The sequence below is a fragment of the Lissotriton vulgaris genome, chromosome 6 (assembly GCF_964263255.1).
Source record: "Lissotriton vulgaris chromosome 6, aLisVul1.2, whole genome shotgun sequence".
NCBI lineage: Eukaryota > Metazoa > Chordata > Amphibia > Caudata > Salamandridae > Lissotriton > Lissotriton vulgaris.
The window spans coordinates 1,456,722,221-1,456,747,546 of NC_141694.1; the positions used below are offsets into that span (position 1 = coordinate 1,456,722,221).

General features: G+C 46.5%; 1 protein-coding gene across 2 annotated transcripts in view; it reads right to left on the bottom strand.

Moving 5' to 3' along the window:
* Positions 1–25,326, bottom strand: part of ETAA1 (ETAA1 activator of ATR kinase) — a 90,468-nt gene that overhangs the window by 26,592 nt on the left and 38,550 nt on the right. For both annotated transcript variants that reach the window (XM_086927586.1, XM_086927587.1), the window contains exon 3: positions 2,199–2,272. In XM_086927586.1, the coding sequence (XP_086783712.1) occupies positions 2,199–2,272 (74 nt within the window). The remainder of the gene's footprint in view (positions 1–2,198; positions 2,273–25,326) is intronic.

Genomic DNA, 25,326 nt, shown 5'->3' on the forward strand with positions numbered 1-25,326 from the left:
AACCCAGATAAGACTGAGCTTGTCCTGATTGGCGGCTCATCCAGTCCCTGGTCCCCTGCTTTCTGGCCTCCCATTCTTGGCCCCCCTCCCACCCCCGTTCCCTCTGTTAAAACTCTGGGCATCAAGGTCAGACAGGACCTGTCCATGCATGGCCAGGTCAGTGCCGTGGTGTCCTCCTGTTTCCTTTCCCTCCGAATGATCCGGAAAATTTCTCGTTTCTTTTCTCTTGACTCCCTTAAAATCATTATTTCTGCCCTTATCACTTCCCGCCTTGATTATGGCAATAGCTTGTTCGCTGGCATCCCTGCCTATGAAACCCGCCGCTTACAAGCTATCCAGAATCAGGCCGCCCGTCTTATCTTTCACTTGCCTAAAACCCATCACATCACTCCCGTCCTCAAATCCCTTCACTGGTTGCCCATTTTGCAGAGATCTCTGTTTAAACTAGGGTGCCTTGTTTATCGGGCCCTTGATCACTCTGCACCGGCTTTCATCAGTTCTTTGATTTCCCGTCACACCCCTGCCCGCACTCTCCGTTCTTCATCTTCTGCCCTCCTCACTGTTCCCCGCTTTCACAAATCTCGCACTGGTGGAACCCGTTTTTCTGTCCTTGCTCCCCGGTTCTGGAACTCTCTTCCTCTTTCTATGCGTTCGATCCCTATTTTTTCTCATTTCCGTAAAGCGCTGAAAACTTTTCTGTTTGCCCTGGCCTACCCCTGCTAAACCTCCTGGCCCTGTCTGTTCGGTTCTTTAGAGCTCCCAGCGCCAGGAAGCCGTTTGGCCATCGTGCGCTCTACAAATATTTTTCATTCATTCATTCATTCATTCATTCATTCATTCATTCAGATCTCTCACTCATTAGGAGAAACTGTCAGTTCCCTGTCCTCAGCTCAGACCTGAGGGATAGCAAATAGTACAGGCCATATCAATGTGGGTTGCTTTTTTTGTTGGAACTGACGATCATATAACAGAGGTGCTTCTTAAATGTGCACTACACCGGGACTGCTCTACTGGTTCTACTGCTCCATCATTCTACCTTTCCCACCGACTACCCCTGAGACTTTAGGAACGCTTGACACGAGGACAGTGACTGAAGGATAGTACCCACTGATCTTATTGTTACCTTCTACAATAAAATGTGTATGTATTGTACAATGTTGCGGCATTATTCACACACAGCCATTGGTCTATGTAAAAATGAAATGTGAAAAATCTAATTATTTTAACAATATGCTGTTTTATATATATAAAAGGACATTGTCAGGGTTTTCCGGGTGGCATGGAAGGCGCAAAATTTAAATCAACACGCACGGAAGGCTGCAGCAAACCACATGGCCCAGCATGCAGCATTGAAAAGAACAGCTGAAATGCGGTACCCAACAAGGGGTTAACAAACGGAAGCACCGACACACTCCTGGCCGTGTGTGAGAGCTGTAATCACCTTTCCTGCGGCGCCTTCTCCCTGACGAAGCTCACAGTGGTGAGCGAAATGCATTGGAGCCAAACAGAACTATGCCGCTTTTTGAAAAGAAAAATAAATGCATTTTTAAAACTGGACTAAGGTCGCGACTCATTCTCCCTCTCATGTGGAGGGGCTGCTGGAATACATATGGGCCAAGGTCCGGCCTAAGAGAAACGCACCGCCCTCAAAGAGCGCCATTAACACCCGGACTTGGACCGCCTTGCTGAACGTGTGAAGCACGAAGGGCGTGAGGTGCTCCCATAGACTGGACTATGGTAGGGTCCCAGATGATGTTAGAAAAGGACATTGTCAGGGTTTTCCGGGTGGCATGGAAGGCGCAAAATTTAAATCAACACGCACGGAAGGCTGCAGCAAACCACATGGCCCTGCATGCAGCATTGAAAAGAACAGCTGAAATGCGGTACCCAACAAGGGGTTAACAAACGGAAGCACCGACACACTCCTGGCCGTGTGTGAGAGCTGTAATCACCTTTCCTGCGGCACCTTCTCCCTGACGAAGCTCACAGTGGTGAGCGAAATGCATTGGAGCCAAACAGAACTATGCCGCTTTTTGAAAAGAAAAATAAATGCATTTTTAAAACTGGACTAAGGTCGCGACTCATTCTCCCTCTCATGTGGAGGGGCTGCTGGAATATTTATATATATACACACACCTACACAAACACACACAAGTCTTACATGCTTTTACACGTTTCACTTGAAAGTATATGCTTACCTGAGGAGCAATTCGTTTCACTATATCTGAGATTTCAACAGCACATTTGCCAGGACGTTTTCTTTTTTCGTTTTCTAAAGAAAAATATTTCAGAATTAAATATTGCCTTTAAGTTTATCTTTGAAATAAAATTAATAGTTATATGGTTATAATGGAGTAAATCCAACTGTAACTGTACCAGCATTTAAGTTATTACGAATTACTAGTACAAATGACTGAAAGTAGTAACTAGGGTTCTCTCAGTATTTCAGAATCTGGGGCATTCAACAATCATTGATGGCAATTGCAGGTTTCAGCGCATCGTAAGAGGAACTGAATCTCGTGTCAGTCTTCCTTTTTCAGGACATCTGCCTATGCTTACCAAACATTGAAAAAGAAGTGACCAGCAGGCGGTATCTCATGCCGGGCCATGAACTGCTGCGAGATTGCCACTCACACACAGTCTGTGCAAAAGGTGGGTCTGGCTGCCAGCCGCCAATCAGAAAATTCCTAATAATCTATCCAGATTGGTAGAAAGAGTGGTTAATCAAGCAGCACATGTTCTTCCAACAAATTTTATTGGCCAACTATTCAACTATTAAGAAGAGATCAGTGTGTTCTGACCTTGCTAGCTGTGGGTAGCAAGTGCCTCCATTCTTACCTTCAGAAAGGAATGATTAATTACTGCGATGTGCGGACTCTAGAACAGTAGGCCCAGACTATCCTATGCTTGCTGCAATTGCTCTATGCTGCAGAATTTTGAAAGGGTTGTTTACTAAATTAGGTAAGGGAAGACTTAGTGGGTGTAGTAACCCGGTGTTTGTGTTCATGTGGTAATTGCACTTCTGCATGTTGCAGAGTGCACTGGGGGGGGATGCATTCTTATCGGTGTCCAAATCGCACTATCTGCATGTTGCAGAGGGCACTTTGTGGGGCATTTTAATTTGCAAGTTGTGCCAACGCAACCAAGTGGTGTGTCATTTATCTCGGCTTTGCGGGTGCCATTCCTGGGCACCATCTTGCTTTGGGTTAGCGGTCTAGTGGCTGAGACCACCTCCCAAGTTTCTATTTAAAGGCAGCCATGACGCATACGCACAGCGGACTCTAGAACAGTAGGCCCACCCTACGATTGCTATCTTTGCCGAATGCTTTAGAGAGAGCGCCATTATCACTCTGCTTGGCGGGGCCTTTCCTGGGCACCATCATGCTTTGGGTTAGCGGTCTAGCATCTGAGACTAGCTCCAAAGTTTCTATTTAAAGAGAGCCATGACGCAGAAGTGCAGTGGGGGCGTCGCAAGTGAGAGCCAAAGGTGCACCAGGGAAACCAATCAACGCGCGTCCGCCACCAATGGTGACCACATTTTAAATGAACCGGATGGTATGTGGACCAAAGAGGTACTTCTGGCCTTGAATTGTGACCCTTGTCTTAGTAATGCACGTTTAGACCCTGGGACAAGGAATTCGGATTATCGATGTAAGGCCTGTGGCTTTAATCTTGGTGCCCCCTCCGCGGTTGAGGGGAGAGGTGCGGTCTCTGGAGACCTCTAATGGAAAAGCGAATGTCAGAGCCTGTCTTATCAATTGCAGGTCTCTCCCTAAACAATCAGCCGACATCTGGCTTTTCCTATCTGATAACACCTGGCACCTTTTGTTTCTTACGGAAACATGGTTGAAGGAAGGCTCCAACTGTTTTCTGGCCCTGGCTATTCCCCCCGGATTTAGGATTTTTTGCGCCAACTGGGAGGGGGGTGGGGGCGATTGGGTGTTGCTATTGTCCTGGGGGACACTTAGTAGGTATCCACATCTAGGTTGAGCCAAATCAGTAACATGGAGGGCTTGATCTTCTGTATAAAGCTCACACCCTCCTTTATTTCGCTGGCATGCTGCTAGATAGGCTACCGGACTGCCCTAATCGCTGTATGCCAGGACTATGCGACGCATTACCCATTAGTGATTTTAACATGCATGCCAAGCAATGTCCCGAACTGCCTCAGGCCTCCCAGCTAATTTTGACCTTATCTGGCCTCAAACTAACTCAGTTGGTTACATCCTAGACTCATAGCATGGGCCATAAGTTGGACTTAATTTCTTCCAATATCCATAGTATGAGAACACGCTTGCTGTGGACGGATCACTTTCTGGTTACGTTCAGTTTTAGTCGCGAGGGCAACCAACAAAGGAATCACAAAATTTCAGTGGAGGAACTGGAGTAAAGTCATGAAGCAGGCCTTTGGGCCTGCCCTTCAAGCAACCCTCCGATCTCGGACGGGCAACTCCCGACAGTGATTCGACCCGTTTTTATCTATGGATCTCTAATGCATTGGATACAATCGCCCCCTTTAAAACAGGTATAGCCAATAGATCTAAGCCATTGGCCCCCTGGTTCTCTGCGGAAATTAGAGCAGAGAAAAGCCTATGTAAGAGGCTGGAGCGCACCTGGAGAAGGTCACAAATCCCTCAGCACCTATAAGGAGGCTCTTAAAAAAATTCCACAAACTGATGCGGCTTAAGATGAGAGAATATTTTGCGAGGCACATTGAGAATAAGAAGAACTCCTCTAAAGAAAATGTTTGCCACTCCAGAGGCAATGGAAAACCACTTTCATCCTTCCGCTGCTCTTTAGTATTTTTTTTGAGAAAAAAATTCTAAAACTTTACTCCTTGTTCCTACCAGAAGCTGGTTTTAAGGACAAGCAACAACCATCTCCCACCAAACCTCTTGCCACTTGTTCAGAATTTTTCCAATATCTGAAAAGGATTAATTAGAGTAACTTTTGAATTGTAAGCCTTCGTCCTTTTTCATCTTCATCAAAACCGTTGGGTTGTGGAGTGCCACAGTGGTCGGCTCCGAGCCCATTGCTTTTTAATTTATATTTAGCCCCTTTTGACACTCTTATTGAATCGCCGAAGTGAAGGTTGTTTATGTGGATATGCAAGTAGTGCTTTCATTTAGAGCAGCCTTCCATAACTTCAAAGAGTGCTTGAAAGACATTGCTAAGTGGAATAACTGCAATTTTCTGAAATTAAATGCAGACAAGGCTGAGGTAGTCTTTTTCACTCAGGCAACGCCTCCTTCACCCAGTCTCTGAATCCACCACCAACTCCAGTCGCGTCGGCTAGAAACCTGGGAATCAGGTTTGATACAGATCTTTCTTTTATGGCTCAAATCTGGCAGATTTCCTTATGCTGCTTTGTGAAGTTAAGATCTATCAGAAAGCGATCACGTTTTCTACAAGAGGAGAGCCACAAGATCATTGTCCATGCGCTGGTGACCTCGCATTTGGATTATGCCAATAGCTTATACCTGGGGCTTCCAGCCTATCCGATTCTCAGATTGCAAATAATTCAGAATGCGGCGGCAAGGATCATTGGTCTGGTCCCTTTTCGCCATCATTTCTCCCCCCACCACCTGAGGTAGCTCCATTGGCTCCATGTGGCCAAGAGGATCGAGTTTAAATCCCTGAAATTTACCTTTGGAGACTTAAGGGGCAAAGGGCCACATTATCTCAGAAATAAGCTTAGCTTGTACCATTTAAAGCAAGCCCTGAGATCCAATCATCTGTGGCTTCTTCACATTCCTAATATTTCAAAGTTTTACAAGCTGGCAGGTCTTTCTCTGTACGGACGGCTAAGCTATAGAACACACTGCCCGCCTACTTAAACTTGGCTGAGACAGAACAGGGATTCAGGAAGGACTTAAAAACCTGTCTCTTCAGTCAAGCGTAGATTTATTTTATTTATTTTATTTTTAGAGTTTTCTATAGCGCGAACTTGAACCGATTAGGTTATCAGAGCGCTTTACATAGCACCAGTTCCGTTACATGTTATCACAGCATTTTACATAGAATCAGTTACGTTGCACATTTCAGGAACTTGAACCGATTAGGTTATCAAAGCGCTTTACATAGCACCAGTTCCGTTACATGTTATCAAAGCACTTTACATAGAATCAGTTACGTTACACATTTCAGGAACACATTTCTTTTTGTTCTAGTGAATAGGGTTATCTCTTCACACGGGGGAAGGGATACACCTGGCTATATTCCAACAGTCACACAGGCGACTAGTCGTTAAAGCTATAACTCTAAACAAGGGAGGGGATACAAAAGGATACAATCTAAAAATCACATGGATACTAGTCATTAGAGTTATCTTCTATCTACACAGGAGGGATATGACTGGAAACACTCTAAGGGTCACATAGGGGTGGTAGAGAGTACAAAGGACCACTGCAAACACTAGTGATAAAGAGTCAACTACATACACATAGGAGGGATATGACTGGTTAAACTCTAAGCGACGCATAGGGGTGGTATATGGTGTCTAGGAGACTAGTCATTAGAGTTATCTCTATATACATAGGAAGGGATAAGACCGGATATACTCTAATGGACACATAGGAATGGTAGATAGTACAGAGGTCTACTGCATACTCTAGTGATTAGAGTTATCTATATATACATAGGGAGGGGATAAGACTGGATATACTAGAGAGTCACATAGGCAAGGTATATGGTGAGCAGAGTTCCATAAGTGTGGATGCAGTCACAGAACAAAGGGAGGGTGGGAGGGATGCAAGGGTATGGAGAGAAGGGGAAGCGGAAAAGGGAGGGAACATTTGAGGATCATCCACGGGGAAAAGGGTTAATGGACTAGGGAATGGGAGGAGGGCTAGAGTCCAGTGAAGCTGTCCGAAAACTGCAGCAAAGTGATGGTCAGGACAAAGCAAAAAGTCAAGAAGTCCAGTAGTGAAGGTGGGAGATGAAGCTGGAGGCCAGCGGCAGGCGCGTCACCATCTTGGAGAGCTTGCAGTCAGCCGTCTCGGTGGAGGAGAGAGTGCGCCAGGTGGTGAAGGCCATGTTGACGCTGTTGGTACGGTCACACGTTGACCATGGGGCGCTGCACGGCTGCTGGTGGGTTGTGTGTTGATTCACCCGCAAGCAGTGTTGACTCCAGGAGCAGTGGCACATCCAGAACGCTGGTGCCATGTTGGGGGGGGGGGGGGGCGTGGGTGGTCTGGAGATCCGGTCCGTGTTGCAGGGCCCCAGGGCGTTCCGGCACTGGCAGTGGCCCCAAACTGGCAGCAGGCCAAAAGTCCAAGAGAGGGCCACAGGATTAGCAGGAGGCCGGGGAGAAGTTGGGGCGAGCCAGTGGAAGCGGCGATCGCCATCAGAAGTCGCCTCCGGCCACCATCTTAGAGTCAGGCAGGCGCTGGGAGGATTCCCTCGGTGGGGGTCTCCACCGAAGTGAAGGTAGAGGAAATTATGCCAGTAGCTGCGGCGAGAGTCTCAACAAGCCGGGGTAGCGCAGGACGCAATCCTACCTCCCAGCGGTGGCCGCAGTCAGCAGAGTCCACGGCGCAGTGCCGCCCGCCATCTTGAGCGCCTCCGCCCTCTCCTCCTTCACCTCGGGAGAACGAGCCTGTCTGCCAACCTCGGAGCGATCGCTGCTGCTCCGCACCTGCCCCACTCGCTCCGCTTCGTGCTGGACAAAAGAGCGGTCAAAATGAAGGGCTGTAAATGCCCAGGGCAGGGTCAGAGCATTTCGAGGACCGGGAGCCGAGACGATCAGCGTCCGCCCGGCTCCCGGCTCCGCCCCCCTAGATTAGTTGGTTGGTCTTTTCTTCAGTCTCACTTTAGCGCCATGACACCTCAGTTGAGGTAGCTATGCGCTGTACAAATGGCTTTGATTGATGTTCAAGGGATCCTGTTAACCCTGATGAAGGCCTAAGACTCTTCTGGGCTATAAAAAAGCTGAAACATGTTGGTTCAAACAGTGAGGAAGACATACAATCTCAGCTCATCCTATTGTATTTTTTTAATCCAGCCCAGTGTGCACATAAATATCTTAGGGGTTAACACAGAGGTATTTTTTATCACTGAATGTTGGTCCTGCTCAGATCCAGCAAAATGTATTTGTGTGATTTTCCTCCTGTTGAGGTAGAGCCAACCTTGGTGGCATTATCCAACCAAGGTAGGATAGAATAGCCTATGACAAAGCATGTCAAAAAATGTGGGCAAGTTTTTCTGTCCATTTTTAGGGCTCGCTGCGAAAAGCGCACGAAAGGGCGCTCTCGCAGAGAGCACTATAGCTGTCGGCTCAGCCGACAACGAGTTGGAATGTGGAGACAAGACCTGGCCGCGCACAGCGTTGTCCCATAGGATAACGTTGCGCGCGTGAACTTTTGCTGCTTTCTGCATGGCAGAAAGAATCGGATCGCGTTGCGTGCCTCGTGAGCAGTTTCTTTGGAATGCAGGGGGAGTCTGCAGAGGGGCGCACGGCGCTGTTCACGAGGCGCGCGGCGCTGATAAGCAGGCTGGTTCTTTGTGTGAGCATTCCACGAGAATGCATGTTCTTGTTTACATTGCTGGTCCTTTCAGATAAGTTTGGTTGTTTCTTCTTCATGGATTTGGTTCTGCTGCATGTGCTTGTTTATTCTGTGTGGGCTTGTTACACATGTGGACAGCTTTATTGAAAAAGCCTTGGAATTAAGGAAATTGCATACACCACAGCACTTTCTCCACGAGCGGGGATATTTAGTTAGCAACGCAATGCACACAAACACACCCCGCAGACGCAAGCGCACACTGCAGAACAGCCTGCCCGCCTACTTAAACTTGGCTGAGACAGAACAGGGATTCAGGAAGGACTTAAAAACCTGGCTCTTCAGTCAAGCGTACCGTTTGACATAACCTGCTCGTCAGTTGCTGTCCAAGGCTAAACACAGGCCGCACTGCGCCCTTTCCCCTTGTATATGCACAGGCATTAAACAGCATTTGTTTCCTGACCATGCACTTTCCGCTCCCATCACGTTTGCAGATGTAGCTCATCCACGGGCTGAATTGTACTCGGAGACCGCTTTATTGTCCCTCCATGTTTCAACCAAATGGGTCCTTCCCCTATGGTCTCTGTGTTTCACCCTTGATCCAACTTAAGAAAACTTTATCACCACTTATCAATGGCACACACAGGGCGGTGGAGTGATCATCAAATAATAAAAGGTTATGGCGTTATTCTGTTCAGCGTCTGCATCCCGCATGCAATAGCCCGAGTCCTGACAAAAAGGATACGAGAGAAAAAAAAATCTCCTAGTTATTGGGTGCTCCCTTCTGACTCCCGGTGTGACATGCTTTTGGAGCATAAGCAGCACAAAGCTAATGAGAGAACCCCCTTGCTTCCTACACATGGACGTACTACCCACATATGTTTAACATACGCCTGTAAAGGAGAGAATTTGACAATATGGAAGACAAGAAATGGGGAAGAGTAGTCTCATCCACTTATCCATAGATGGCACGAGGGAGGTGGGGGCTGTAAAGAGTCTTTTATATCTTCAGTATCTTAGAAGGGCAGTCCTTGATAAGAAACAGGCCTAAGTCATAAAGCCACCGTTTACCTCCTCAAATATACATGGTAGAACAACAATTTGCAATACAATAGGCCTCACATTGTAGAAACTTTGACCTATTGGTATTGTAAATGGCAATGCCTTTTATTATTGCTGGTTTTTTAAACACATAAATAAAAGGTATTATCATTTACAACGCCAATAGCTCAAAATCTCGCAACTGCGAGACCTATTGCATTGCAAATGCTGGTTATAATACTCTCAGTAGGACTTTGGCACTCTTTTAAACCTCTATAGTGTTGTGTGTACTGCCATATTTGTTGTGTGCATGAATGTTGTTTTGGAGGACATATGGCAGGAGGTGAGTCCCTCTTACTCTCTTGTCATGACAGAGAATCAATGAAAAGACACTGAAAGATCAACAACACTGGAGAGGCTTTATCTGCAGGTGTATACATTCCATATAGTGGACGATTGTCTGAGGCAAACAATTTTTGTATGCAAAAAGCAAGTGAATGTGCAATTGAGGCTTCAGCTACTGATCATGACAATGGTTTGCAGAGTGTGCAATAATTTGGTGAGCAAAACAGAGGCAGGGATGACTTGTGGGCAACATATAGGTCTAAATCCTAGTGAAATACTTTAATGGGACCCTTTGAGCACGACTAGATCTGGCCTAGTCTGAACTTATCAGGACTTGTTAATCATATGTCATGCACGCCCTGGTCACAAGTAAAGTGGACCACAGGAACACCCTCTTATGCTTGGATAAGCAAAAAACTCACCAGGAGGTTGCAGACCATTCAGATCACAGTGGTCAGGATCACTCTCAATCTCCCAAGCCACATTCACATTACATCATACCTGGTTCCTATTCACAAATGAGCACAATTCAAACTCCTCACCCACACATTCAAAGCACTCCACAACACTGCCCCAATATACATTTCAGGCACTACATTACACTGGCCCAGTATACCTAAACAACTGAATCTGCTTTCACAAAATGTCAAACATCTCTGCTGGTTCAGACTCTTACTTGTACAAATCCCACACATATGACAAACTAGATCTGGTAGTCGAGCCTTCTCCTACATCGCACCTAAAATGTGTAATGACCTGCCGCTACACATAAGAGCCTCCTTCTTGAATTCTGCAAGATGCTGAAGACTTGGTTTTTAAAGTAATCCCACTAAATCTTTGGTGTAGCTAGACACATACACACACCTGCTCAGCATCAGGATACCCTTACGGGTGATACTGTGCTCTGCTTATCTACATAACATACGTTCACTACATCATGGTAAGGTGATCTTACAGATGACAGAAGAATAATTTAAGGAAATAAAACAGAAAACATAGTACGTTTCCAACTGTATTTTTTAATTGCGATATCACAACTGAGATGGAAACTTTAACCTCTTAGTGATGAGGATCCACTCTATACCAAGCCTTTTTTGCCTGTCCCCCGCTGTAAAAAAAAAAAAAAAGCCTCTTCCATATCAGATCAGTTAGTAAAAAAAATGCAATGGTGTGCATATGTACGCATGTACTCATGCACGCACCTACAAAATGATTTTGCCAGTATTATCCAGTATTGCCAAACCCCATTGGCAAAACCAATAGACTGAGACCTACTGGCTATGCAAATGCTTATGAAAGAAAAAACATGTTTTTCCAGTTATTTTGTTTGCGTGGTACTTCCCAAAAACACCTTGGATCCTTCACTGGTGTGCCTCCCTATCCCCTGCACTCACAAATCACCCCGATATCGCCCTTGTGTGCGTACCTCGGCAAAACACTTTTGCCTCGCACTCTGTGTAGTGCTCTCGCTCTCTATCATGGGCTTCTCCACTCAAATAATACTCTGCCCTGTGTTGCTCCCTCCCTCCTGTGTTCCAACTATTCTGTTGCTCTCCCTCTCATACGCCCCCCTGTGCTCCGTGCTGCTCTCTCCCTCATGCATTTCCCCCCGCAAACCTTACTGTATGTTTTTATTTTTCTTGTATTTCTTTTCCTGAAAACACCACATCCCCATCGCTCTGTATTCCTCCCTCGAGTTTCCCTGAACCCAAGTTGCTCTCTCTCTCCTGTGCTTCCCCACTAGCCCAATCAAAGCTTTGATCTCTGCCACTCACTCAATCGGGTGCTCCCCCTGAATAAATGGCCACACAGCTCTCTCCTTTGTGAGCTTTCTCCCATGCAACCTCACTAATCCCCACCCCCCAAGCAATAGCAAACCAAGCTACTGACTAGCCACAGTCAGTCAGTGAACTGATATGGACTAAGGCAACTGATTGTGAAAAACATCATACCAGAAAGTAGCAGACACTACTTTAGCCTGCGGCTGCTGAACTCCATTAGGAAGAATTAGAGGTGTACATCTATTTTACAGAATGAAACACAAAGCACCCAAGTCTAATCTCACACTTCCAAAGAGTGGCATGAATGCAACATGGTGCGTTCATTAAGCTATAACTAAAATCAGAGCCACTTGGCTCGCAGACTGCAAGGTTTTCATCAGATAGGACCAGGCTGTGACTGATCTCATACCCAGGCACCAAACGCCCATGTGCAATGACTGAGGTGAAGAACTTGGGCACTCTGCTGGGAGAGAAGCTCCTCCAGATAAGTAAGGAGTAAAGCGTGTTACTCTGCCCGCTTCATTAAATTGAAGCCTTTTTTGCCAAAATTGATGATCCTGTAAGCGGAGCTCCACCTAGCCCTCCACAAATAATGTCTCACCTCGAACGTAATAACGTCAGCACACAGAGTGTAAAGGATAGAGAGGTGTTATACCTCATGTGCTGTAAAGACTACCCCTGAGTGTATCACCCAGATTTAGTGTGTGAACATAAGTCATCAAATATCCTGTTTGAGAATCGGTAACAGAGTTTCGTTTATTATTGTTGCCCTTTTGTCCAGCGAGGATTTTTGAGATGTAAATGAACCCAGAGTAGTGGTTTGCCATCTATCAGTTAAAAGTTCTCAAGCCACCGCAAGGCTAAACCCCTGATACCACACTCATAGCCTCTCCACAAGCAGTCGATAAGAGATCGTATCGAAAGCTGCAGAGAGGTCCAAGAGGATCAGTATCATGGATCCTCCAGCATCAAGTGTTAGTCTCAATGAGTCAGTGACAGCCAGAATGGCCGTCTCTGTACTAAAACCCGGGAGAAAGCCCGACTTTGAGGGGTCGAGAATATCATTAAGTTCTAAATGCTGGCAGAGCTGTTTATTTATTACTGTTTCCAATGTTTTACTGAGCAAGGGCAGCACAGATATCGGTCTGTAATTGCTGAGCACCTGAGGGCCTGCCGATGGTTTAAGAATGGGCCGGACGTAGGCTTCCTTCCAGGTAGCCGGGATAAGACCAGTTAAAATAGAAGAATTAAAAGAAATATGTATTGCAGGAGCACACAAAGAGGAAAGAAGGGCCATAATGTTGGGGGGAGCATTAATCAACCGGTGAGCCAGATTTTGCCACCGACAATAGATTGCTAGCATCTTCCAGTGAAATGGTATTGAACTGGTTAAGATGACAAGCAGTTAATGTTGTAAAGGCATCCACATTCTTAGTGAGTCTGGCGTTATTGGTGCTCTTAGGAGGAAAATTGGCATATATCAGAGAAATGTTTGAGGGGGAAAACAGTACGCAATTGAGTCACAAAGTAGCTGGGATTCTGGTGGTGACTGTTCTCATGCTGGAGGGGATGGGAAGTCCTTGACAATGGTAAACAATGGTTTAGAGGAGTTACTAGATTGTTCTATTTGATTATGAAAATACAAACATCTGGAAGTTTTAATTGTTTGATGGTAATGGGATAAGGCTGATTTGTAAGTTAGTTTATCTGCAAGGTTTTTTGTACATCTCATCGTCTCTCTAAAGCTTTACATAATGACTTTTTAGTTTAAGTCACCTGAGTACCAGGGAGCAGAAGGCCGCTGAGTGACTGAGTTCTTCCTACACTCAGGAATAACTACATCAAACTTTTTTACCAAAGCAGAGTTAAAACTGGCCAACATGTCCGAGGGGTCCTGGCAAAATTGCCCAGGGTCTATATTGAATTGAGGGAATATCTCATTAAAAGCTTCCAGGGTGAGTTTTTGCCAAGGCCTGTGCTTTTCACTCTTTATTGGCTTCAGGTGACTCATGTGAATTGTGCTAATTTGGGGCAAGAGCGAGAATTGGATCATACAATGATCTGTCCAATAAAGGATGCGCGGGGATGTATCCTTAACCACTCTGAATTTGTAAAGATAAGATCTAGCGTGTGGCCTGCACAGTGGGTGGGCCCAAGCACCCTTTGTGATAGACCAATGTTGCTCAAACTGGAAATGAGCTTCATTACTTCAGGGTTCATCTCGTACTTTCCATGAAAGTCCCCCAGTAAAATAAAATTACTGGCAGCCAAAGCCTGCATGGCGATGAATTCCGTCAGATAGTCGACAAAGTTTGTTTTGAGACCAGGTGGACGATAAAAGTAATGCTCCATCCCAAGTCACTGCTGGATACATGGTGACTTTAAAAATTCCCAGTTCCATTGTATCGTTACAGATCGTAGAGAGCCATTGTACTTTTAGATGGTTTTTAAGGCAATCCCTATGCCTTCTCCCATCTTCCCCTCTCTATCTAAATGGATACATTTATAGTCATCGGGTATTGCAAGATTAATGGTGGGGTGATTGGTGGGGGTTAGCCATGTTTCGGTTATAAAACACAGATCTGGGGAGTAGGTGGAAATCATATCCCAGATCTCGATGGAGTGTTTCGCGAGGGAGCTAACAATGCATAAGACGTAATTTGGGCTATTGTGAGCTTGGGTTAGATCTTTTGAGAGCTCATTTACGAGAAACCCGCCCGGGGTGCACTGGAACTTACATGAGTTGCAGAATACAAGGCCTACCAACATGGCAAGGAATGAGGTGTGGCAGCTACTCGCAGACCCTTGTTTGCTAAAAGCGGTAGTCCTTATCTCATGCAATGTGGCTCCCGTGTAAGAGCTAGAACAAAAAATGGGACACTAAAGGTCAAAACTCTGTGTGGCTAGAAAACAAAAACAATAACATGAACTGCGTCTTTTATATGTGTCGACACGTTAATCCAGAAAACCCATCAGCCCACCCAATGGCGGAGCATCATGATCTGGGATTTTGGGGAAGAAAAACTGGTATCTCATCCACGAGTTCCACTAGTTGTTATCGTGGGACATCCAAGGGGAGATCCGCCAGTGATGTATCATTACCAAGAGGTAATATGGTGGTGCTGGAAGAAGTGAAAAAAGTGAATTGCAGTGTCAAACTTGACCATTATAATGCCAAAAACAATTTATTCAGCGGTCATCATAATGTCAAGATTAAAATAGTGTTAGGATAGTCAAAAGAGATAGTAACTATCCATTGATGTTAGAGAGCAACAAGCAAAGGATGAGACATCGGGTAAGGATTGGGCAGAGTTTCCCGCCTCCCGGCTCAGTCTGGCACGTACGGGCGCAGACGGGCTTGCCTTTGGGACGCCAAACACGCTGGACGCCAAACACGCTGGCGGTGCGCCCGCTGCGCAGCCAGGCATGGGAGGTCATTATATGATGTTGAGGTCAGGTGGGACCAAAACAACTAGCCTGCTAACCCAAAATCCCCCCCCCAAGATGGCGGTCAAGGAGTGAGTAAGCCGTTCCTTTCCACTTCCCTCAACAGCGCCTAATCGGCTGAATGGAAGAGGGGGAGGTCAGTGGTCAAAGTGGCAGAGAAATACGAACATTTAAAAAAGATCCACAATTAAAACAATGTTAGCTCTGATTCCCGGCCTTCCGCCTCAGGAATCGCCTAGAAGTGTGCGCGAGCGTGCTGAAGTGTTTAAGCTAGAGAGGCCAGGTGGGGCCAAAACAACTAGCCTGCTAACCCAAAATCACCAAACTCTGCCAGGTGTTCCAAAAAGCACATTCCTTCCCTTGCTTTTCTGCCTATCCACGCCAATAATTTGCCAGCTCCATTTCAGGCTTCATATATACATCCCTGTTTCGCTAGACAAGTGGCTTTAACTTCATGTCTAGCAACAGTCAAATACTCGGTCCTCTTCCAGTCCATGTTAGTTTTCAAGTAGATCGTAGGAGAAGCTGCATAATCCCCCTAAACTGTAACAGTTCCTTTTCCAGGGCAGTCATCCTATGGAGTCTTTCCCTCCGGTCGTTTATCTCGCCAGTAATAATCACTCCCCGGATTGTAGCTTTATACGCTTCCCACAAGTTGATAGGGTTCTGCACTGTGTCATTAATCTCCTCAAAGTAGGCCATGTCTAGTTGTTGGACCTCTTGCCTGACCAAGAGATGCCAAGTCTCCATCTTTCAGGCCTTTTTCTGCCTCAGTTTACCAGTGGTCCTAGTCTAATGCAATGGCGAGTGATCACTGCTCTCCCTGGCCAGAAACTAAGCCTCTATGAACCTGTTCAGGGAGCACCCAAGGGTTAAAAAATAGTTGAGTCTAGAGTGCATGTCCTGTACATTTGAAAAATAGGAATAACCCCTCTCACACCAGTGGAGAGCTCTCCAAAACATCACACTACCTCAGTGCCTGTATAAATTCCTTCAGCTTCCCACTGATCACTTCTCCCTCCGTCCTCGTGCTGTATAACCATGTATCCAGTGTGAGACTGAAGTCCCCAACAACAATCGGGAGTGACGGGGGAGCCCCCAATAAAATATTTCACACCTTATGTTGTGTTTCACATTGAAGACGTGGTGGAGCATATACAATGATCAACTGTATAATATCGCCTTTGCGTTCACCCAATAAGGTCACATAGCCCCTGCTAACGTCCATCCAGGTGCGGAACACATGGAACGGTAATGTCTTCTTAAATGTACTGCACATAGCAGACCAATAAGTATTTATCTTTCCTCATATTGCAGTGCTGCCTGCCAGTGAAGAGTGTTTTCTGCAGAAACACTGTTTTGTCAGCTGATAGCCTTGGCGACCAGACCCCTCTTTACCTTATTTCATAGCCCACTGACGTTCCAAGATAACGTTAATGCCTGTGTGTGTGTCATGGTGGTAGTGTCTTCTCCTCCCTTATTGGAGATCCCATCTTTGAATGTGCATGGCCTATGAGTCCCTTTGTCCCTGTACTTTGGTGCACCAATGTGTAAATAACTACACCTAAAACTACCCCTGCCTAACTTACCATGCTGTTGCCCCAAAACTAACCACCCCCCAATTTACGGTACGCCTGGTCCCCAAACAATAACATAATAACATTCCTTGGTTATGTCGCTGGGACGCCACATCAGGACCCACGTGCACAGCAGTCTGTAGGCCTTTGCCTCCTGCCACTCAGTCTCTGCATTCAGAGTACACTTCATTGCTCTCTGCGACCAGTGGGACCCCGAAATATGTTACTGTCTTACTGCATCCTGAAGTCTGTTGGTTCAACGAACAAGGGGATGATTATATCCCCTAGCCCAAACGTTTAGATGTCATGGGAGTGACCACCGGCAGGTGCTCTGCCTCTGTTTCCAGTTGAGTCTCTGACCGGTCCGAGCCACCGCCATCCTCCTCTCCGATCAACGCCCTCCATTGAAATTACTGAGAAGATCACCATAGTTCTTAACCTCCATCCCCGTTTTCCCTTGGGTCACCTTCATTTGTTCCACAGTTCGTAGTCATTCTGTGTCGGCAGGCAATGAGTTGTGTGTTCCCCTTATACCAGATGTTCAGCGGTCATGGGAGTCACTTCCGGTGCACACGTTCTCAGTTTTCAGTTATAACTCTGTCCGGTCAGAGCCACTGCTCTCTCCATCAGAGACTAGTGTCCTCCATTTGTTATTGCTGAGAATGTCACTACAGTGTTTGAGTTCCACCACCATCTTCATCTTGCGCCACCTTCAACTGTGCCTGTGTCAGAGAGGCTGTGGAATGTTTAGCATTCCTACGCCGCTGTGGCACATGCTGCCAGCCAGCATCTCTCTGCGTAGGAGGCGACGGGCCCGACCACAGATCATGGCGTTCCAGCCACGACCAGGCTTCCTGCACCGAAGACATGAAATGAGCCGTATCCCCATGCACAATCCGCAGCCTCACTAGGATAATTAGTGCATATTTGAGGTCTAGCTGGCGCAGTACACTCTTGACTGGTACAAACGTTCACCTCTGCCTTTGGGCCCAATTAGTGTAGTCCAGGTCAAGTTTGGCCTGTCCTATTAACCACGGTACATGCTTCAGAGCTGTATGCAGGATAACGGCCCCGTCTCTGATGTTCACCAGGGAGGCTAAGAAGGGCTTGGGCCTGCCCCAGGCGGCGAAGGGTGCATCAGTATTTTGTGTGCTCTTTCCACAGACCAGAATCGTGCTGGATGGCCCTGCAACACAGTCTTCTCCAGCCATTCCTCCAAGAATATTTCCATGTTAGGCCCTTCTGCGTTTTCCGGGATCCCAACCAGTTCTACATTGTGGCGGCAGGATCTACCCTCTGCATCCTCTGGTCCCATAGCCAGCGCTTTCGCCTCATGTTCCATAGCAGAGTTTTTCAATTTGAGCCCCTTGAAGACCGGCTGTGTAGAACCCAGCTGAGCCTCTGTTTCCTTAACATAATCCACCTGTTTTTTCATGATCCTCACGTAAGATTACGTCTTTATTCATCACTGCAGGAATCTGGGTCTCAAAGGACACTTTTGTATCCTTATAGCCTCCAGGATAGTTGCTGTGTGCGCAGCCAAGGAATCGCTCTGTCCCATTGCACAAGCAACCCCCCATCATGACCGCCCGTGTGTCAGTGACTCCTCAGTACAGGGATTCAACATCTTCCCTTCAGCGTCACCACAAGTAGTCTTAGTTGACCTGTAACATGTTAACCCAAAGTCCAGACGCACCACTGATCCCTCGCACTCACTGGCCACTTTCCCAGATCGTCACTTGGGGGTGAGAGGGGTGGCCGGGGAATGGTTCCGGGAGTTCAGCCCCTTCCCAGCGCTGCAAGCCCCCAGTAACCATGGAGGCTGCCTGTACCCAACCCCAGGAGTTATGTTCTCTTCCTGTTGTCCGATTCTAACTTGCAATCCCTCTCACTCCACAGCTGCAGGAGGGACTCACTAGTGTATACCCTGCCGCAAGCAATATTTGAATGGGGTCTCTTGAATAGTTTGTGGCCACCTCCCTATTACTCTAGCAGAACCTGGTCTACGATCATCCCTTTCAGGTGCTCAGCAGGATCAGGAGATGTCAGTCTGCGCAGATCCATGGCCTGGCACTGCCCCAGCATAACTATGCAAGTTTCCTCAGGTTCTAAACACGGGTGTGCCCAGATTCACTTCTGGGTAATCTTGATGCTGGCTGCCTGGCCATTCTGGTGCATTAGTATAAAAACAATGGTCCTTGACTTTAAATCAAACACAATTACATGAGTATCATTTCTTATTTGGTAATGCGATTAAATCTGCATGCAATGATTCATGCAAGGTAGGGGAGATATATTCAAGTAGACAAAAAAGTCTAAAATTCTGGTGCGTTGTCCTATTACCTCTCAGGAGGGGCACCCTAGCTGCTCCCCTGTCAATCAGTCGGATTCGGGGAGTAGGTGCTGTAAAGGGGGGATTCAATGCCCCTCTCGCAACAGCAATCTGCTGTTTACACAGTAAGGCCCCCTCTGCACCACTGAGCAGCCCACTTACTGATCACTGAAGATGACTCCGTCTGGCGACCCTTTCATTGCTACTGATGCACCACTGCCTGCTCTCACTGCTGTTCTGTGCAGACAACCCCCATCCCCGAGTAATACCTGGTGTGGCATGGCAGTGCCTTTCCGGCAGTCGTGTAGCATACACCTAGCACCCGCCACAGCCAATCCACCACCTTAGGCCTTTCTTCGCTCATGGGCTAGGTCCTACAGTCAAGCAGATGTCTTCTTGGCTTCCTGGCCCATCCTACAGTCAAGCTAGTGCGGCTGTCGAAGGTGGCTGCCAACTGATCTTTATTCCACTTTGCTCCAGACTGGCCCCCTGTCTACCCCGACTCACTATTGGGCTTTGCAGGCTCTGTTTCACGGCCGGGCAGTCACCATCTTTGCCGCACGGCTCTTCCAAAAAGCTGAATCGAGTTTGGCCACCAATGGCAGCTGTCGGCCACCTCCGGTATCCTCAGCTGGCCCTTTGATGTCTCAGGGATCAGCTCCCTATTTCACTGAGCCCAAATTCCGCCAACAACAGAATATTTAGCCCAGAGGCATCAGTAGGCCGCAGGAGCGCTGCAAAGCATGTCCTACGCCATGGTCAGTCAGGCCACACCTCCCACATTTACATTTCTGAATTACAATGCTTTTAGTATGTTTTAGCTCTAGGCATACGAAAAGTCCTTCACCAGTGCTTAAGGCTGGAAAACTAGCATGTGGAAGTGTGTGTGGCTGATTTGCAGTTACCAGGGGGTCATAAATCTCGAAGAACAAATAATACTGAAGTTTTATAAAGCGCGAACAGCTACCTCAACAAGGTGTCCCGGCGATCAAACAGCAAGCAGCACATGCAGGATGGTAACAAAAAGACAGGGGCATACCCAATTGTTGTTAAAAAGCCATGCTTTAGTGATTTTCTAAAGCAGGACTCTGTATTTGCGTGACGGAGGACCATCGGCAAGGCATTCCACATTTTTGCTGTTCTAGCAGAGAATGCTCTTCCCCCCCAGCCAGGCGTTCGCGAAGCGGGGGACATAAAGCAGGTTAGAGTATTTGTACGCAAAGACCGAACCTGTTTGTAGCAGCAAAGTCTTAGTTTGAGATAGCTAGGGCACTTTCCCTTCAGTGCGCTGTAGGCCATGGTAAGAGCTTTATATTTAATTATTTTTGCTACTGGAAGCCAATGCAGATCTCGAAGGTGCGGAGAGACATGATGCCTAGCCGTAAAAGGCAGTCAGCAACTGACTGCTCAATTTATTTCCACTCAAGATCAAATGAAAACAAGCATTGAAAATGCAAAAAGTCTCACCTTTGATTAAGTTAAAGCCATTTGCTTTGCTAATGATATTGTATAGCAAAACAAATAGCTTTAACTTAATGAAAGGCAAGACCTATTGCATTTTCAATACTGGTTATAGGGCTTGTGCCCTGGATATCTTATTGTGCTTAGGTGCTCATTGTGCACGAGCAGCATGCTGCCACGGACAGAGCTGACCCCGAGCCCCATAATGTATGCTGTGGGGAGCAGAAGCAAAATGTGAGTGACACTACAGCAGACTACAGGATGATGAGGCTTACTGAAACCTCCTGCAAGGAAGTATTTATAGTATATATAATATAATTGAAAACCAAAGGTCCTGGCTGACGTCAGCTCTGAAAGATGAGGCAGTTTTAGTGGGAGTCTTTCACAATGCTGATTAGGGCAAGGGGTAGATTGGTATTGCTTTGCAGCCATTCCCCTGCTTTGCTCTGAGCTCCCTCCCTTCCCCCTTGGTTAAGTCCCAAACCACTGCCTGCCTCACTTGCCTCCACCTTCAGAAAACCTGCAGGCCGCCCCATCCTAATGTATGCCCACCACCTGATAAGATCATCACGCCCATTGGTATCTGCCACCCACACTAGACCATTTCCCACGACAATCCTATCCCACAGTAGATCATCCCCTATAGTTACTCCTTGCATCCCTTCCCTAGTGACTGCAGGAGGGCAGCAGGCAGGGGCCATCTTCTGCTTCATGATTTCCCTCCAGTGGTACATCTTGGACCACTAAATGATCAAAGGAGAGTTTCTGCTATGCCTTCGAGACTTGAGGCAAGTCTGCACTCTTTAGCCACCATTGCCAAGGCTTAATTTAAGACACATCATGGTTTCAGTGCAACCGAACTTCTTATCAGAGTTTGTATGCCGGAAATTAGAATATCCTAAAAGAAGCTGGCTTCTGGTACCAGAATGTTGCCATCATATGCCATGATACTGCTTCTACACATCTTGATGTAGCTTAAAAATATTCCAGAGCACTACTAATAACACCAGAGCTCTAAAAATAATTCTATTGTATAGCCACAACCATCTGGGCTCTTTTCAAATATTGCAAGTTCCTGTCAAAAATTATCTTGTGGAGATCAGAGAACTCCTATTAATATAACTTTAAAATTCTCTTGCGTGATGCTCTGTATCCGAGGGTGCTATCCAATGTACGGGAGGCACCGGTTAGTGGGGTAGGATGCTCGTTCTACAAGAGTGGTGGTCCTTAGTGGTTACGAGAGATTCTGCACCTGTGGTCTTTTCCGCATAATTCTACATTTGCTGCGGTTGTCACATAGTACATCACCTGCAGCGTAGTCTGCTGATTTTTTTTAAACAAAATGTTGTTCCTAGAGTAAACAGATCAAAAGTTACTAAAAACGCAGTGACACGTGTACTGCCCTTTGCAAAGGTTGCCTGGTCCCCATTCAGTTGCTTATTGCTATATTTCGGAGTTCATTTGGTACAAATGAGGTGAAATATATGCCCAGACTTTGTTAATGTGTAAAAATGACAAAATATTGAATTGATTGCACCACAAAAGGTGCTACATTAAGCCAAATCATTTGCCTTTTCTTGCCGGATGCTATGTGCATATGTAAAGTGCACATTTACCTGTGAGGGTATCCTGATAATTTAGTGACCCCTGCTGCATAATTCCAGTGGCTCTGATTATGAAATAAGATTTGTTAGGGGCAGCCTAAGGAGTGAAATGCAGAGATTCTTTTTTTATAAAAAGTGTAGACAGAGCATTGGGGCAGTTCCCAGCAAGAGTGGTGTGGGCAGTGCAGCGTCAGTACAAGTCCCAAAGAGTGTGAGGTGTCACATCAGCCAGGCATGGGAAGGAGTTACCCAGAGGATGAGCTATTACATTCAGGGTCCCTTGTTAGATCCAGCTAGGTTTTGGAGAGAGTTCTTCCCTCCAGATTGCTTTTCTGTAGCCCACTGTGGAATCTTTGCTATTGCAAGCATGGCCTTCTAGTCTGGCTCCCAAGCTGCTCAACATGGGGGTCCCAGCCCCTCAGCCTACAGATTATGAGCCAGAAGATTCGTATGCGGGATGCTTGACTGCTTTTAGCCCCTAGAAGAATAACTTGTTAATAATTAAATAGACAACTGGCATGCCGTTGAATATCCATCACCCGTATCTATGTACTTTTACTGTGGGATTTCGAGTTCTGGTACAGACGTCAACAAGCCTCACAGTAACAGAGTTAGTCTCACAGCTGAATTCTGCCCGTTTATCTGGAGTGTGCATCATAACATCCTGCCCCCTCAATTGCCGTAATCGCTTTACATTGTAGGGCAACTTATAAACACAGAGAACAGTCAACAATACCGTAGTAGTTGAGACAGCAGGAGAGGGCTTTGCCACCATGCCATTAGCAGAATAATCAACCACATCGCGACTCAACAGTAGTATGCCCCCAAAAATTGCAAAACACAATGAAACTCATATGATAGCGCGAGCAGGAAGGATTAAAAATCAGAGGGGCATTGGGTCCACAAATTCTAAGGCCCAAAGAACAACTGCACCGATAGAAAAGTAATGGGTGCTACTCAGTGCTAATCCTTCCCAATCACTACAGTCCTGATTACAAGTAGCCCAAAAGAACGTAAACATGGATCCCCTGTATGGATTCTAGGAAAGAGTGGAGGGGGGTTCCCATGCATTTTCTATGACATCACTACTTAAATTCAGTGCTTCTGCTCTAGCGGATGGCAGCGGATTACATTGCCCTAGCCTATTCCTGCACTTACATCTTCCTACCGCGGCCCAAACCTCTCTGCCTCTTGGACTCTGCGGCTCTGGCGGGCCCCATTACTTTATTTAGTTAACATGTTTTATATAGCGCTAGCTGGATCCGGGGGTATCAGAGCGCTTTACATGAGTATACATTGTGATATAGCAAAATTTACAATGAGGTAGTATTCAGAAATTAATACAGACGATAGAAAGCAATTTCAATATTACGCAATCTAATTAAACAAAACAAGTTGCCAAGGGTTACAGCAAATCATGAGGGATTAGGCTAGAGAGAGAAGGAAAATATGTAAAGTAGGGAGGAAGGGTAAGGAAGGGGAGAGGTAAGGGAGGGGGAAAGTTAAGGAGATTTCAAACAGCTATGAATAGATAACATTAAATGCAGATGATAGGTTTACAAGGAGGTGGCATTCAAAACCCCACAAGAAGGTAAAAACAACTCTACTTTTACACCATCACATTACATGTGTTGCAAAGGGTTACAGCAAGTCTTGAGAGATTAGCCTAGCGTGGAGGGGAAGAGGATGGAGAAGAGGGGGGAAGTGTAAGGGAATGGAGGGTGGCTGAGGGGGGAAGAGGGGGGGGGGGAGGTTTTGGTAAAACCAGGTGTGACTAGGCAGGTCATATAGGAAAGACTGGAGCAAGGAGTTAGTGGGCAAAGGAAGATGAGAGATGGGGAGGAGAGCAATAGGGGGTAGGGGAGGGAAGAGAGCTCAGGGGAGGATTTAAGGACCCCAGTATTTTGTAAGCAAGAGAAGTTTAAGGTATTTTTTGAAGCTGGGGTAAGAGGGGTTGCAACGAAGATCTTTGGGGAGTTCCAGAAGTAAGGGGTTTTCCCAGAAAAGGATCGAGCTTGTGTGGTATTCTTGTTTAATAGAGGAGGGACAAGAGCGGGGGTGTTGGAGCTGCTCAGTGGTCTAGAGCATCCGGCTAAGTGAGGTTTATCTGTGAGGTATTGCGGGGTGCATTGATGCAGGGCTTTGTACGTAATGCAAGCTGTCTTGTAGGAAGCTCTTCCTTCAGCTAGCAGCCACTTAAGGGCTCTGTGGGACACGCCAAACCAGCGCCAAGTGATGACGTAGGTACACAGATTACCTCACCACAAAACAAAGAAAAGACGTCAAAACTTAAAGCCCGGTCAAACGAGAAGCACCCTGATAAAATGAACCGTGCCTGGCAGCCATCTTATGAGTCACTTAGATGACGCTGTATACAGCTATTTGTCAAGCTGAATACAGTTAAAGTTTCAGATTGAAACATAAGTCCCTTGAACGCCAGTTTCCAGCAGATTGGCTTTAATGCACGATCCGCTGATTCTCAAACTACAATAAATTGACGCGCTCTGTGTTTTTGGAGCTGGGTTCTGTCGCTTTGATCATGACAAAATGATGGCACTATGTGTTTTTTATTATTATTATTATTAAAGCAATGTACTGCCATGCTCATAAATGTTGCTTTTCGTCCTCTTTCTGTGTAGGGGTCATGTTTGTTATGTTCTCTTTCTCTTGCTGGCATGTAGGTACTGCTTTCCATTCTAGCTCCACCTCCTACGTCAGTCTCAGCTCCTGGTACTGTCACCTTCGAACAAAGAGTTCTCTGGGCAGCAGATTATTCTCTGTATAGATTCTAGGTAGCACCAAGTGACAGTTTACACAAAGAGATTCTTAGGCCCATCCAGGAGGAACTTGCCGGACTAGCCACCGTCTATTTCCCGCACCTTGGTGTCGCCCAGCAGCAGTTTACCAGTGGTCGCTTCCGGTTCTTCAAGTACGTACGTGCGCCAGTCCCGCCCATTTTTGGTATCTTAGAGGTTAGAGCATTGTAACTCTCAATAATTCTAGTATGTGTGGAAGCTAACGTCATGATCTACCGCCTGCGCCCTGTTCTTAGAAGTGGTCAAGCTACCCCCTTCAGTTGGAGAGCCAGGTCCAAGCTGGGGCTTGGCTTGTTCCTAATAACTAAAACAGGAGGTGTGCCATTAAACAACTTATGACATATGGAGTCGATAAGGCATTACAGTCAAATCTGCCGACTTTAGATCCAGGTTCTAGTCTGGGCGTTGACTCAACATAACC